Source organism: Lethenteron reissneri, chromosome 9 (assembly GCF_015708825.2).
Source record: "Lethenteron reissneri isolate LAM-NWPU_2019-01 chromosome 9, ASM1570882v1, whole genome shotgun sequence".
Classification (NCBI taxonomy): Eukaryota; Metazoa; Chordata; class Hyperoartia; order Petromyzontiformes; family Petromyzontidae; genus Lethenteron; species Lethenteron reissneri.
The window spans coordinates 2,755,005-2,768,681 of record NC_083787.1 but is presented as its reverse complement, the minus strand read 5'-3'; the positions used below and the strand labels follow the sequence as shown (position 1 = coordinate 2,768,681).

The window sequence follows — 13,677 nt, the reverse complement described above, 5'->3', positions numbered from 1 at the left end:
AATGCAGACCAAATGTCCATGACTAAACCACCCGGAATAGAATATGCACGACATGGACAGATCTCGGAAGCGAAGCATGGTTGAGTCTGAATAGTGCTTGAATGGGCGAGCATAATATGATAATAGGTTTTCCCCTTTTTTATGGCAACGAAACAGGTGCTAAGATGTTAAAACACCAAACTGAAACCTTTTACAAGGAATCATGTCTGCATTAACCACAATACTTGTGGTCAGAATGCAAACAAAAAAACATACTCTGATAAATTTCGATTTAAAGCTTTCGTGACTGCAGGGATTCATCTTCTTGGTTCTTTCGGTAAAGTCACGTAGAAGGGAAATAATAAGTGACAACAAAATAAATAATTCTCACAGTGAGAATTGTATTTTATAATGTAAAATTTGTATTATTTTATTATTTCCCTTCTACGTGACTTTACCGAAAGAACCAAGAAGATACTCTGATAATATATGCATTGTCTTTGAAACTGATTGGTCCACACTAGAGACAGCTTTCTTTGGAGCCTAGTCTCAAATGGTGTTAGACCAGAGAACGCCTTTTGGCGTCTGTATGTTTGTATATTCGTCGTTGCACATTTCAGGAACGCATCCACGACGTAATCCGGGGTGTTACTCTGCCGCCTTGTGCTGTACGGTACATGTGTGCCTTCACGTCTATGCTCCCTGCCTTCACCATCAGGCACTGACCAGTGTGGTGAAGCACCTGCTATATGCAACTAATGGGTCGTCACCGTCACTTAATTAAATTTTCTCTGGAATGTGGCCATATATTTGAAATATCATAAAATGGAGATATTTTACAGAGCTCAGCCCCGGATGGCTCCAGGTGAAATTCGGCTCCCGATTGTCAGCACGGGGTGAAAATGTTACTCTACTTATGAACACTTGACTTACGAACTTTCAGAGATACGAACAAACCTGGCCCGATGTCCAATTGCCTGCTTGGAGCGAGAGTCGTGTGTTCAACCGCCGCACAATAGATGGCGGTCATGGCATCTACACCTGCAGAACATGAAGAACCAGTGGCATCTACATCTGCGGAACATGAAGAACCAGTGGCATCTACACCTGCAGAACATGAAGAACCAGTGGCATCTACATCTGCGTAACATGAAGAACCAGTGGCATCTACATCTGCGGAACATGAAGAACCAGTGGCATCTACACCTGCAGAACATGAAGAACCAGTGGCATCTACACCTGCAGAAGATGAAGAACCAGTGGCATCTACATCTGCGGAACATGAAGAACCAGTGGCATCTACACCTGCAGAACATGAAGAACCAGTGGCATCTACACCTGCAGAACATGAAGAACCATTGGCATCTACACCTGCAGAACATGAAGAACCAGTGGCATCTACATCTGCAGAACATGAAGAACCAGTGGCATCTACACCTGCAGAACATGAAGAACCAGTGGCATCTACATCTGCAGAACATGAAGAACCAGTGGCATCTACACCTGCAGAACATGAAGAACCAGTGGCATCTACACCTGCAGAAGATGAAGAACCAGTGGCATCTACACCTGCAGAACATGAAGAACCAGTGGCATCTACACCTGCAGAACATGAAGAACCAGTGGCATCTACACCTGCAGAACATGAAGAACCAGTGGCATCTACACCTGCAGAACATGAAGTACCAGTGGCACCTACACCTGCAGAACATGAAGAACCAGTGGCATCTACACCTGCAGAATGTAAAAAACCAGTGGCATCTACACCTGCAGAACATGAAGAACCAGTTGCATCTACATCTGCAGAACATGAAGAACCAGTGGCATCTACACCTGCAGAACATGAAGAACCAGTGGCATCTACACCTGCAGAACATGAAGAACCAGTGGCATCTACACCTGCAGAACATGAAGTACCAGTGGCATCTACACCTGCAGAACATGAAGAACCAGTGGCATCTACATCTGCAGAACATGAAGAACCAATGGCATCTACATCTGCAGAACGTGAAGAAAACAGTGGGATCGACATCTACAGGAGCTTATACAACTTCCAAAGCCATTCCCCGTGTGTAGTGTACACGCCGTACAGCACGTTTGTAATCGACAGGAGTAAAGCTGGACGCGCGGACAAATCGACTTGCGAACAGACCTCTGGAACCGAACTCGTTCGTAAGTAGAGGAGCCTGCCGTATTGCCTTGAAACATTCATCGTTACATCTTCTTGGTTCTTTCGGTAAAGTCACGTAGAAGGGAAATAATAAAATAATAAAAATAACATTTTATTATGTTTTATTTTTATTATTTAAAATAATAAAAATAATTTTTTATTATGTTTTATTTTTATTATTTTATTACTTCCCTTCTACGTGACTTTACCGAAAGAACCGAGAAGATGAATCCCTGCAGTCACGAAAGCTTTAAATCGAAATTCATCGTGACACTTTTCCGCCCCCATTGTGATCACGCGCCAGTGACTTTGCCCGACCGCCGAGCGGTGGCGCTCTGACCCGACGAGATAATCGCGGCGCGAACAAAAGGAGGCGAGCGACCGAACGACCGACAACGACTCTTCACGTTGAGTCACGACATTTGGACAGCATTCGCGAGTGACACGTTTGAACGGATCAATTAGTGGCACCCTCGTATCATCATCATCAACAGCAGCGATGATGGTGTATCCACTGCTGGATGAATGATTCTAGATTTGAAGCTTTCGTGACTGCAAGGATTCATATTCTTAGGTTTTTTCGGTAAAGTCACGTAGGTAAAACATTAAAATTAATAAAAGTAAAATAAAATAAAAATCACGACGTTTCGGAAGCAACACAAGTTTCCGTCTTTAATGTTTTACCTACGTGACTTTACCGAAAAAACCTAAGAATATGGATGAATGATCCCACCATCCCTGAAGCGATTGCCATCTCTCAGCTGTCTCTATCGCACGGGCTGATGTCCGGGTTTTACATCAACTTTCATGCACAGGGTGACTTCTCATTCGAGATTTTCGAGATCGCTTCAAGGGCTGGCATGGAGCATAGATTGTCAGTGTGTGTTAGGTGCGAACACTAGATTACTTGGGTCCCGGGGTGGCGAGATGTTTACTACCTCGCCTGGTATACACGAGGTCTTCGGTTTGACCCCAACCTTGACGCCTGTATATTTTGAGTTTGCGTGTTCTATCCGTGGTCGCGTTGATTTTTCTCCGAGTCCTCTGGGTTTTGCCCTCCACATTTTGAATCAACGTGGGTTTCGAGCATTTGGCGACTATACATTTGCACATGATGATAAGCCACTTCGTTGAGCTATCATTTGTGGCCAGGTCGCTTTTGAAAAAAAAAATCTTTATAGCTATTACATTTGTTTTAAATAGTTTTGTGTGGTTCACTGTACAATGTACGTGAATCCATAATAATACTCCTACTTTATTGCACCCCGCGTTCCTACAATACTATGAATATGTTTATATGAACATAGGGTTTTATTGAGGACAGAATAAGGCTTACAGAAATTATGCACAGCTCATTACAGTAATGTCCATAAACTCGTGTTTGCTACAGCACAAGGCCTGACTCTTAGGGCCACATGAAGCGTGCAGCACACACAGGCGCGTTTTTAAGACGCGATTTAAAAAAAAAGTGGAACACATTCAGATTCACTCTCATCGACCGGCGCAAGGGGATTCTACAATCGCGATATCCACAATCGTAGCCCATGAATAACCCGATCCTGATTCATTACTACACAATTGTCATTACACTTGAGTTCATTAGATTTTCTTGGTTCTTTCGGTAAAGTCACGTAGAATTGAAATAATAAAGTAATAAAAATAAAACATCATAAAATAATATTTAAAAATATTTTTTTATATTTTTATTATTTTATTATTTCCATTCTACGTGACTTTACCGAAAGAATCCAAGAAGATGAATCCCTGCAGTCACGAAAGCTTTAAATCGAAAAATGCATTAGATTTATTTTTTTATATTAACCACGAGGTCTGAATCGATGTTTTAGGGGTGGGGTGTGGGGGGTGTTCACGCGTTGTGTACTCTGTGCGTGGGAGAGGCCCGAAGTTGATGTTTGGTCGTTGTTGGGGGAGATGGCGTGGCGAGCAAGAGGGTTGTTTTCTTTTACAGAGACAATGGACGAGTTGTTAACCGCCGCAGCCGCCTTGAGTTAGTGTCGCCGAAACGTTACGGACAAACCGAAGCAAACGGCGACCGACTCGGTCCTTTCGCGGTCTCAATTCTCGCGTCTACAGATTCCCCCCCTCCCTCGTTCTATGCGGCGGTGGTGGGAGTGGTAGATGCGTTTCCAAGAAAATGGGGGAACGCGCACAAAGCTGAACCGCACGAGGAGACAGCTGCCTCCCGACTAGCGAACACAGTACACACGGCACACACATGAGTACACACGCTACACACAGTACACACGGCACACACATGAGTACACACGCTACACACAGTACACACGGCACGCACACGAGTACACATGCTACACACAGTACACACGGCACACACATGAGTACACACGCTGCACACAGTACACACGGCACACACATGAGTACACACGCTGCACACAGTACACACGGCACACACATGAGTACACACGCTACACACAGTACACACGGCACACACATGAGTACACACGCTACACACAGTACACACGGCACGCACACGAGTACACATGCTACACACAGTACACACGGCACACACATGAGTACACACGCTGCACACAGTACACACGGCACACACATGAGTACACACGCTGCACACAGTACACACGGCACACACATGAGTACACACGCTACACACAGTACACACGGCACACACATGAGTACACACGCTACACACAGTACACACGGCACGCACACGAGTACACATGCTACACACAGTACACACGGCACACACATGAGTACACACGCTGCACACAGTACACACGGCACACACATGAGTACACACGCTGCACACAGTACACACGGCACACACATGAGTACACACGCTACACACAGTACACACGGCACGCACACGAGTACACACGCTACACACAGTACACACGGCACACACATGAGTACACACGCTACACACAGTACACACGGCACACACATGAGTACACACGCTACACACAGTACACACGGCACACACATGAGTACACACGCTACACACAGTACACACGGCACACACATGAGTACACACGCTACACACAGTACACACGGCACACACACGAGTACACACGCTACGCACAGTACACACACATACAATGTTGTCCCACGACCGACATCATCGCCGCATGTATGGTGAATTCAAACAGCGTAGAGCGAATTTTGAGTACAAATAGTTCAGCCGCGTATACGCGAAATCGCACAAACCAAACCCGCGCCGAGCGCGATGGTAAGTCGGCGTTGCCTATGACCAAATCACACGGCATGGACCCGATTTCGTCAGTCTCAGAAGCTGAACAGGAAGATTTGAGTCTGAATCGTGATTTGATATGCGATCGCCAGACATGCAATGGTTCAGGCTACTGCGGGGATACGTATTTGGCAGCAGAGACCAGTGCAGCAAATGTATGTTGTTGTATAGTACTGCACTGTGGTCCCTCCATGTGCGTATGTATGTTGAACTTTTTTCTCCACAGTAGGTAGCCATCCGTGCTAGAAAGAAGTTCTAAAGAAATGAGTTTGTCAATCTGGATTTAAAAGTAGCTTCCCAAATCCATCGGAAAGAAGAGCGTTCCAGACGGCCACAGATGCGCATCTGAAAGCGCGCGATGATGCGGTGACCACCCGCGCATCTATGATGCCCGCGCGCCTTCACGAACCCGCAAGCCGGGCACCGCTGTGATGTGTTCGCAACTCGAAGCCGCGACTCAGTAAGAAAAAGACTCTCATCCAGCAGTGGATTGAATCATATGTGTTTTTGATGGGTTTTTTTTTATTGCAATAACAGAGAGAAAGAGGAACACAAGCGCACATCGGGGCCATCACGTTGACTCTTAGGAAAGTGGGAATCAGCTGATGTTGATGTAGAGCCAGCAGCTGTGATTTTACATCGCCGCGGTTGAGCCAGATGATTGCGTCGGGAGTAGCGAAGAGGCGAGTCGCTGCTGTGTGTATGTTGGACTTCTGGCGCACCGTACGTAGTGTTTGACCCCCCCCCTCACGCACCTCCGCTTAAAGCACGGTTGTCTCCGTACGGTGCGAAATAAGTTCAACATTCGCGCACGTGCTAATGGGAGGTGCGGGTGAATTCTGCTGCGATTATTCCTCCTCCGCCCTTTGCGAACCAGGCGTCGAGTCGCTCGCTATGCGTCCCATGGTGACGACGCTGGGTGACCACGACAGTCGCACATCGGGAGAGCTTCCAATGCTGCGTCGAGTATCCGTCCGTGGCCGAGACTGGTGAATGAACGGCAGCCCGAGGTCTTCATCTCGAAAGTGTTACAGACAGTCGCTGTTGATGAGATGATGACAACATATTCTTGGTTCTTTCGGTAAAGTCACGTAGAAGGGGAATGATAAAATAATATGAATATTTTTTTAAATATATTTTTTATATTTATATTATTTTATTAGTTCCCTTCTACGTGACTTTACCGAAAGAACCAAGAATATGAATCCCTGCAGTCACGAAAGCTTTAAATAAAAAATGATGACAACAGTTCGTGAAGAGTGATCTATGTTTTTTGTATGCGTTTTTTAATACGTAATTACCGTCTATATTAATGTTAACAGAATAATAATATTGACAACATTTTAATTTGCGTCTTGAGCCTTAGGCACGCTCACGCCTTGAAGATTCACTTGTAACTGAGTAGCGAGTAGCAGTCCCCGCATCGTACACCCTGCCAGATCGTTGAAGTAAAAAAAAACCTGTTTTTGTTCAAACATTTATGCAATTAAGATATGTCCTCGTCTCGTACGCGTAGAAGTTGAGAGCTAATGAACGAGAACAGAAAGCACGGCAGACTAAAGGCACACACACGTCGCTTCATCACTCGTTCAGTTCGGCGCTGAACATGTGTTTGAAGGGTGCGTGAACTTGACTGCGCCACGGCCTCGCCTGGTATGCAGGAGGTCGTGGGTTTGATCCAGACCCTGACGCCTGCTGCTGCTGCTGTATATTTGGAGTTTGCGTGTCTCTCTCTCCACGTGGTGGCGTGGATTTTTCTCCGGGTCCTCCGGTTTTTCCCTCCGCATTTAGAAACACGCGCTTAGAGTATTCGGCTGCTATAAATGTCTACGTGATAAGCCACTTGGCTGAGCTATCATTTGTGGCCAGGTCGCTTCTGAAAAAAAGCTACATAGCTCAGTGGGCCTCATCTGATGAAATAAAAAATGTAGTTTAATTTATATATTTTTTTTGTTTTTCAGCGGTTAGTGAACTGAACTCTGTGAACTTAGTTCGTTTGCCGGCGACGGATAACATCAGCGGCAAGTGCTATCTGTACCAGTCCTGGGTCTACCCCCCGCCACCCAGTGGGCCTTACCTGGTAAAATACCAAAAAGTTTTTGCTTTATCACTTTTGCTGAGCTACAGGCCCATACGCCTAAAACTCCGATCGGCCTGTAACAAACAGCACTTGTTGAAGGCCGTGTAACTGATAAAAAAGAGTTCATACTTTACGTTGCAAATTAAGCAAGGTTATAAGAACTTAGGGCCGGGGGACGAGGGGAGAGGTGATACGAGGGGGGGTGGAGTGCACACGACTGTACGAGCAGTCGTCATAAAATACTTACAATGAAACACGCGCGCGCACTTAAGAGTACATGAACACTGTGGGAGCAAAAGGCGAGAGAGAGAGATGAGGAGGAGGAGGTGGTGGAGGTGGTGGGGGTCGTGGAGGGAGGGGAAGGTTCGCGTGAAGACGGCAAAAGACAAGCGATGGTTGTGGGGGTGGTGGTCGAGAAAGGGGAGCGGCTCAGCCTCACGTAGTAACAGCTCACGTCACGGATATTTAAATGCGCCGCTATATAAACCCGCGCCACGGGCACGCTCTGCAGCGCAACTCGTTCCACGGTCTCGCAGCAGCAGCAGCGTGCGGCGCCACTGGAGGAGACTCGGCGAACTTGAAATAACAGATAACTGAAGCTGCCGAGCCGCCGATCTGCAAATCGTAGCCACCAAGCCCCTCCTTCGCCAGTTGGTTCGGGAACTAACTCCCATCCCTACCCCCACCCCATTCATCACCACCAACACCGTCAAGGCGACCAGGAGCAGAGAGAGTGAGGAGGGCTTTGCTGAAGACGTTGGGAGCACGCCGTGCGTTCATCATCGAACGCGCCGCGGTGTCAAGACCGTCTTGCTCCCCCACGCACGCTGCTGTATCTGGGCCGGGGCGCGCGATAACAAACAGCCACTGCCATCGTCGCCTCTGGACTCCAACGACAACCACCAAACGAACAACAGCAACGCTTCAAAATCGACCTGCGATGGAAAGCGCCAACTTCTACCCGGACCTCGACAGACCGTTCCTGGGCAAGGGCTTCTGCGTGTCGGGGTCGGGTCTGCAGGCGGACGAGGGCATGGGCAGTGACCTGGGCGACGCGTACGAGCACTCCATCGACCTGAGCTCCTACATCGAGCCCTCGTCGTCCGCCGGGCCCGGGATCGAGCTGTACAGCGACGAGCTCCTGGCCGAGTTGTTCGCCAAGTCGGGAGAACACGGAGGAGCCGCAACCAAAGCGCAAGCGTCGGCCTACGACTACCTCTACCCGCTGCCATCGCTGCAGGTGCTCCCGGCTCTGCAAGCGCAGCACCAGCTCTTCGCTGGCTGTGTCCCGCAGGTGACCGACTCCAGGTTAGAATCCGTCCATCACCACCAACACCACCAACAGCAGCAGCAGCATCATCAGCAGCACCAGCAGCAACATCAGCAGCAGCAGCAGCAACATCACGCGGTTGCGAGCGAATCGCGCGCATGGATGAAACGCGAACCCGGAGAGGTGCACGGCGCGTGTCTGAGCAAGCAGCGTCAGCAGCAGCAGCAGCAACAGCAGAGCTCCAAGTCCCAGAAGAACTGCAAGAAACTTCTGGACAAGGGCAGCGACGAGTACCGGCTGCGGCGGGAGAGGAATAACATCGCGGTGCGCAAGAGTCGAGACAAAGCCAAGCGCAGGTCCCTGGAGACCTCGTCGCGGGCCATGGAACTCTCGAACGAGAACGACCAACTGAGACGCAGGATCGACGAGCTCGTGCGAGAGCTGGGGACGCTGCGAGCTCTCATCACCCGCCTGCCCGATTCGGCGCTGCCGCCGTCGGTCGTGGGCGGTCGGGAGTCTTGACGGATCTCTGGGCCCCATCGACCGATTTGACCGATCGAGCGAGCGAGCGAACGAACGGCAACCGATGACGTGAGGTCGCTTTTTGAGTGTGCGAATTTTGTTTGTTGTTGCGTTGACCGCTCCTTGCGTGTTGTCGGCGCACGCACGCACGCACGCGCGCGCGTCTCTTTCTCTCTCTCTCTCTCTTGAATAGCCTGGTGTGGTTGTGTAAGTAGCAGTGCTGCGCAGAGATACAAAGGCGGCCGGGTGTGGTCCTGGCCTCCGCCTCCCCCCGCCTCGCGCCGTGTCGGGTTCTTACTCGGTGCTCGGTAACAGCACTTGCCCCAACAGTTTACGGAGGCTACACGGACTTTTGTTGTATGTGTGTTTGACCCTGTATGTTATAGCGAGCACGTGCTTCAACTCGCCTCCGTGTTGCAACGATATTTGTGCAGAGTATACATATTGGGAGTGTGACCGTCGATTGTGATTAAGTCTTGCGACGAGCGAGTTCACGCATCGAGTCGCGTGTGTGCAGAGCCGGCGTTGTTCCAGTTTGTCGGGGATATTTGGTAAAGTTTATCAAGTGACAGAGACAGAATATTTATACTGGAGGAATCCGATGATGTCCAGTTATACTGATGGGATAGGTAAAAACCCGCTCAAACGAGACCACACAATACTAGACAAGATTGTAATCGATAGCGTGCCCATTGATCCATCGAATCTCCTCGACAAGTGAACATCGTTACAACGCCTAACCTATCAACACCGTGGATGCATTGCAGAGCAAATACAAAGATCACCCGTATAGCCTTCAACGGACTCTTGGTGCAAGTGCTGTTAGCGAGCGCTAATCAAAGATGGACCAGGCACGCGAAGCGATGGGTTGCCAGCATCACGCCCGACCGCCTTTGTCCCCCCCCCGTGCCAGTGTTTACATGCCGCGCCAGGCAAACTCATTTATGGCTGAGTCGACCTAGAGGAGGCCCAGGACAGGTTCAGAATATTCGTGACCGACGTTGGCTGTGAGCACCAGTCGAACTCGGCTGGGCCGGGCTGGTGGCGCAGTCAATGTGCATGCGCAAAAGACAAAGGCAAAGATGCCTCCCCTCCGCATAGCCTTCACTTACTTTGGGGGCAAGTGCTGTCAGCGAGCAGCAGCAGCTAGGAAGGCCACGGCACGGCACGCGAGGGGGTGGGTGTTCAGCACCACGCCCGGTCGCCTTTTATCTCCCAAGTGGCGATGGTTTTTATTTTTTTGACACACCGCACCAACCTAGAAACACACGCACGCACATACATGCGCATGTGTGCGCACACGTATGTGTCAATATGCGTATGTGCATACGTGTAATACGTGTGCGTATGTGCATACGTATTACACATAGATACATACGTGTGTTTATACATGCAAAGACAAAGATCATCCGTATAGCCTTAACAGACCTAAGGGGCAAGTGCTGTTGGCGAGCACCTAATGAAGGCCGGAACGGTACATTAGTGGGTGGGTTGCCAGCACCACGCCCGACCGCCTTTGTCTCCCCAGTGGTGATGTTTACTACTCGTTTTGAGGCTGAGTCGACCTAGGTGGTGCCCAGGACCGGTTCAGATAATCGCCACTGGTTCATACATACAGACACACACACACACACACATGCCTACACACTCTCGAGATGGTGCCTTAAATAACTTTATTATAATTGTTTTGTGTGTGTGTGAAGAAGATACTTGCCGCGGCCGTGCGATCATCATCCACTCCGGGGTCTCTCATCTTCGTCTCGCTCGCCGCGCCGTAAAGCTGGCGACACACTTCCGAGAACAGGCAGGGTATAGGCATTATTTATACTAGAGGCTATGCCTAAGGAACTAAGAGACACACGTACATACACGCACACGTGTGTGTGTGTATGTGTGTGTGTCTGTGTGTGTGTGTGTATACAGTGAATTATCGTCAAACAAAACCCTGCCAGCTTCACGACTCCACACGGCGTGGGCAGGGAGGGGAGCCTCATCCAGCAGTGGATAGAGTATGCAACGTGTAGCTGTGGCCATGGGAGCCGTGGGTTTACACTACGTGAGGAGGATGAGGCGGTGTGTGTGTGGGGGGGGGGGGGGCTATCTGACTACAATTGTGGGGGGGGGGGGGGTGATTATGAATGTCTCGGATTTTCATCGTTCTGATTTCCAATCCCGTCGGCTACAGCGCCCCTCCTACTGAGAGCGACGTCACAATGATTATTGTGACGAGTTTATTGAGCGACATCGATGTAATTGCTCCAGTTTTTTTTTACTATTGAGATAGATTGATGTCGATTGGCTTCATATTTCTTACTTTAGATTTTAATTTGTAAATTGCTATTATTTTATTTGGTTGTAGCTTCCTCCCCGCCACCATATTTGTCCGTCCTTCCCATCGTTAACGCGTGTGGTCGCCTGTACCTGTATAGCCATCGTTGTACACGTGGGTAGAATGTGGTGGTGGTGATGATGACGCGCACATTCACGTATGGCAATGTTGGCACCAGTGAAAACTAGCGCACACACACACACACCACCGAGCTTTACACAGCGCCAGTGGTGTGTGTGTGCATGTAATAAATAATAATGATAATGATGATGACGTACGGAGGGGGGGTGGATTTACATTCAGTCGGAGCTGTCCAGGGCTGGGCTCCGGAAAATACCCTCCACTCATCCCACCCCCCCAACGTGCCCCACCCCTACCGGCAAAACGTTCCACGAGACATTGTGCGCTGCCTCTACTGTAGCATGTTTGGCTGCATAGGGTACGAATTAAGCTCAACATACGTGCGCACGTACATGCGTAAGTGTGCCACGCAGCATAATGGTGTTCGTGGTGCCGTTTGTTGTTTCACACTTTGTACGGCCGCGCCGTGATGTATGTCGCGGCGATATCCTTCGATGTTCGGCGGTGCAGGGCACTGGGGGCTGCTGTTGTTGTTGTTGTTTACGCCGCAGACAAAGTTACAAGGGCGACCAGAGCTGGCTGGCGTGCCCGTACACAGCTGTACGGCTGTGTCCAGGATGGCCCAAGAGTCAGGACACACGCAGGGTTATTATATTTATTTGAACAAAAACAATCACACGGGGTTATTTCATTTATTTTAACAACTGTGTCAAACTGACTCGCGCTAACATTAATGCATGGTCTATGCATTATCTCTTGAAGATAATTTATATATTTTTTGTTTAAAGATTACAGCTGCCTTCTTTAGCATACGTAAAGAATAATTGAACTCGTTTGTCTATAGACAATTTTCTTTCCATTGTTAAATGTCATCTGAAAAAGAAGGAAAATATATATTAATAATGATATTATTTTTTTTCACGAAACTACTTAAATAATAAACAATTAAAATGGTCTAATGCCCAGTGTTAAAATGTATGAAATAACCCTGTGTCCTAATTTCTGGGCCACCCTGTATATACACACACAAACACACACAAACACTCACACACACACACATGCACACACGCACACACACACGCACATACACACACGCACGCACACACACGAGTTGTCGATGCTGCTTCTATTGCGTTACCAGTATGGGCACCATCACAATTCACATACAAAAAAACGTAACACATTCATCAGTAACGTTGTGGGTGGCCTTCAAAGGAAAAATATACATACGTGACGTTCCAAACAATGGGCAATCTTCATCGCACGTGTTATGCGTAAGAGCCATTGCCTGAAACGTCGCCTATTCTATCGTTGTTTTTAAAGCCACAGTGTTATTGGCGAACGCGTTGTGTTTGATACACACCGAATATACAGTACCTACACACACGGCTGATTCAAAGCAGCGGAGATTTTGAGTTAATTGTTTCAACTCGGTCACAAGGTGTCCCTAAAGTTAGATCATCCATTGTCAACCGATGACAGTTAAACGGCGGTGTGAAAGTTGCTTTCGAAATATTTGCAACGTACTTCTTATCATCATCATCATCAGCTGCCTTGATCGATCCACAGCTAGATGAAGGCACAGCCGAGCCGCCACCAGCTCTCAAGATACGCTACAATGTGAACCCATCCACAGTAACACTTTGCACACGAGCTTATTTTCATCACTCCATCTCCTCGGACGCTTCTTCCCGTCCCTTGGCTCAAGTAAAAAAAAAACTAAAAGAAATCTTCCTATACTCAAGATGTTTTTTGTGAAGCCGAAAAGCTTCGAGTGACTTTAAACGGAACATGCCAGAAGCATTTGAGAAATTGTCACAACCGAGATTTGGGGGAAACAACCCACGGAACTGTCTGACATCCTCAAGGAGCGTCGTGCAGGTTTATTAAAAGGGATGTAACCCATATGTGGGTAGCTGCTGCTGCTGTCCTTTGAATGAATGCCCTGCGACATTGCAGCAGGGCATCGTGAGAATGGTTGAGGTTGGGATGATGTGACGTC

The 13,677-nt window shown here is 48.5% G+C and overlaps 1 protein-coding gene across 1 annotated transcript; it reads left to right on the top strand.

The window, feature by feature from the left end:
- Window positions 1–7,860: 7,860 nt before the first annotated feature.
- Window positions 7,861–11,342, top strand: LOC133340428 (CCAAT/enhancer-binding protein alpha-like). Its single transcript, XM_061548649.1, has one exon. The coding sequence runs from the start codon at window positions 8,414–8,416 to the stop codon at window positions 9,263–9,265; it is 852 nt and encodes a 283-aa protein (XP_061404633.1). The 5' UTR covers window positions 7,861–8,413; the 3' UTR covers window positions 9,266–11,342.
- Window positions 11,343–13,677: the final 2,335 nt, after the last annotated feature.

Excerpts from the sequence above, each read along its gene's own strand:
- LOC133340428 (XM_061548649.1), top strand. The coding sequence starts at position 8,414 with ATGGAAAGCGCCAACTTCTACCCGGACCTCGACAGACCGTTCCTGGGC.